At 41.8% G+C, this 299-nt stretch overlaps 1 protein-coding gene across 1 annotated transcript in view; it reads right to left on the bottom strand.

Moving 5' to 3' along the window:
- The window catches only part of LOC119582040 (microsomal glutathione S-transferase 1-like), a gene marked incomplete in the record, with an annotated part of 7840 nt that overhangs the window by 4358 nt on the left and 3183 nt on the right, over nt 1-299 (bottom strand). The window contains 1 exon segment of the mRNA XM_037930279.1: nt 119-249. Coding sequence (XP_037786207.1) covers nt 119-238 — 120 coding nt within the window.

The following is a 299-nucleotide window of genomic DNA, read 5'->3' as shown; positions in this document are numbered from 1 at the left end:
TCCTACAGTGAGTAGGATATGAAAATATCCAAAATCATAGACAACAAAAACAGAACCAAGAGGAAAACTACACAACAAACGAAACTAAAACCCCAAAACCTTACAGCACTACGCCTACCTTCTTGGTGATCCGGAAATAGCCGGTGATCGGTCCCATGAGCAGCATCTTGAGGGCCAGTATAGCCGAGTAGAAGACATAACTCACGAACACCGGGTTGTCTAAGTCTAGTTGTCCCATTGTGGGTTCGTCTGGGAGAGAAATTAAAGTGTTTTGAAAGGGTTTTAGAAATAATTCATTT

This window comes from Penaeus monodon, chromosome 15 (genome assembly GCF_015228065.2).
Source record: "Penaeus monodon isolate SGIC_2016 chromosome 15, NSTDA_Pmon_1, whole genome shotgun sequence".
Lineage (NCBI taxonomy): Eukaryota > Metazoa > Arthropoda > Malacostraca > Decapoda > Penaeidae > Penaeus > Penaeus monodon.
The sequence above is the reverse complement of the archived record's forward strand: the minus strand, read 5'-3'. Positions and strand labels throughout refer to the sequence as shown.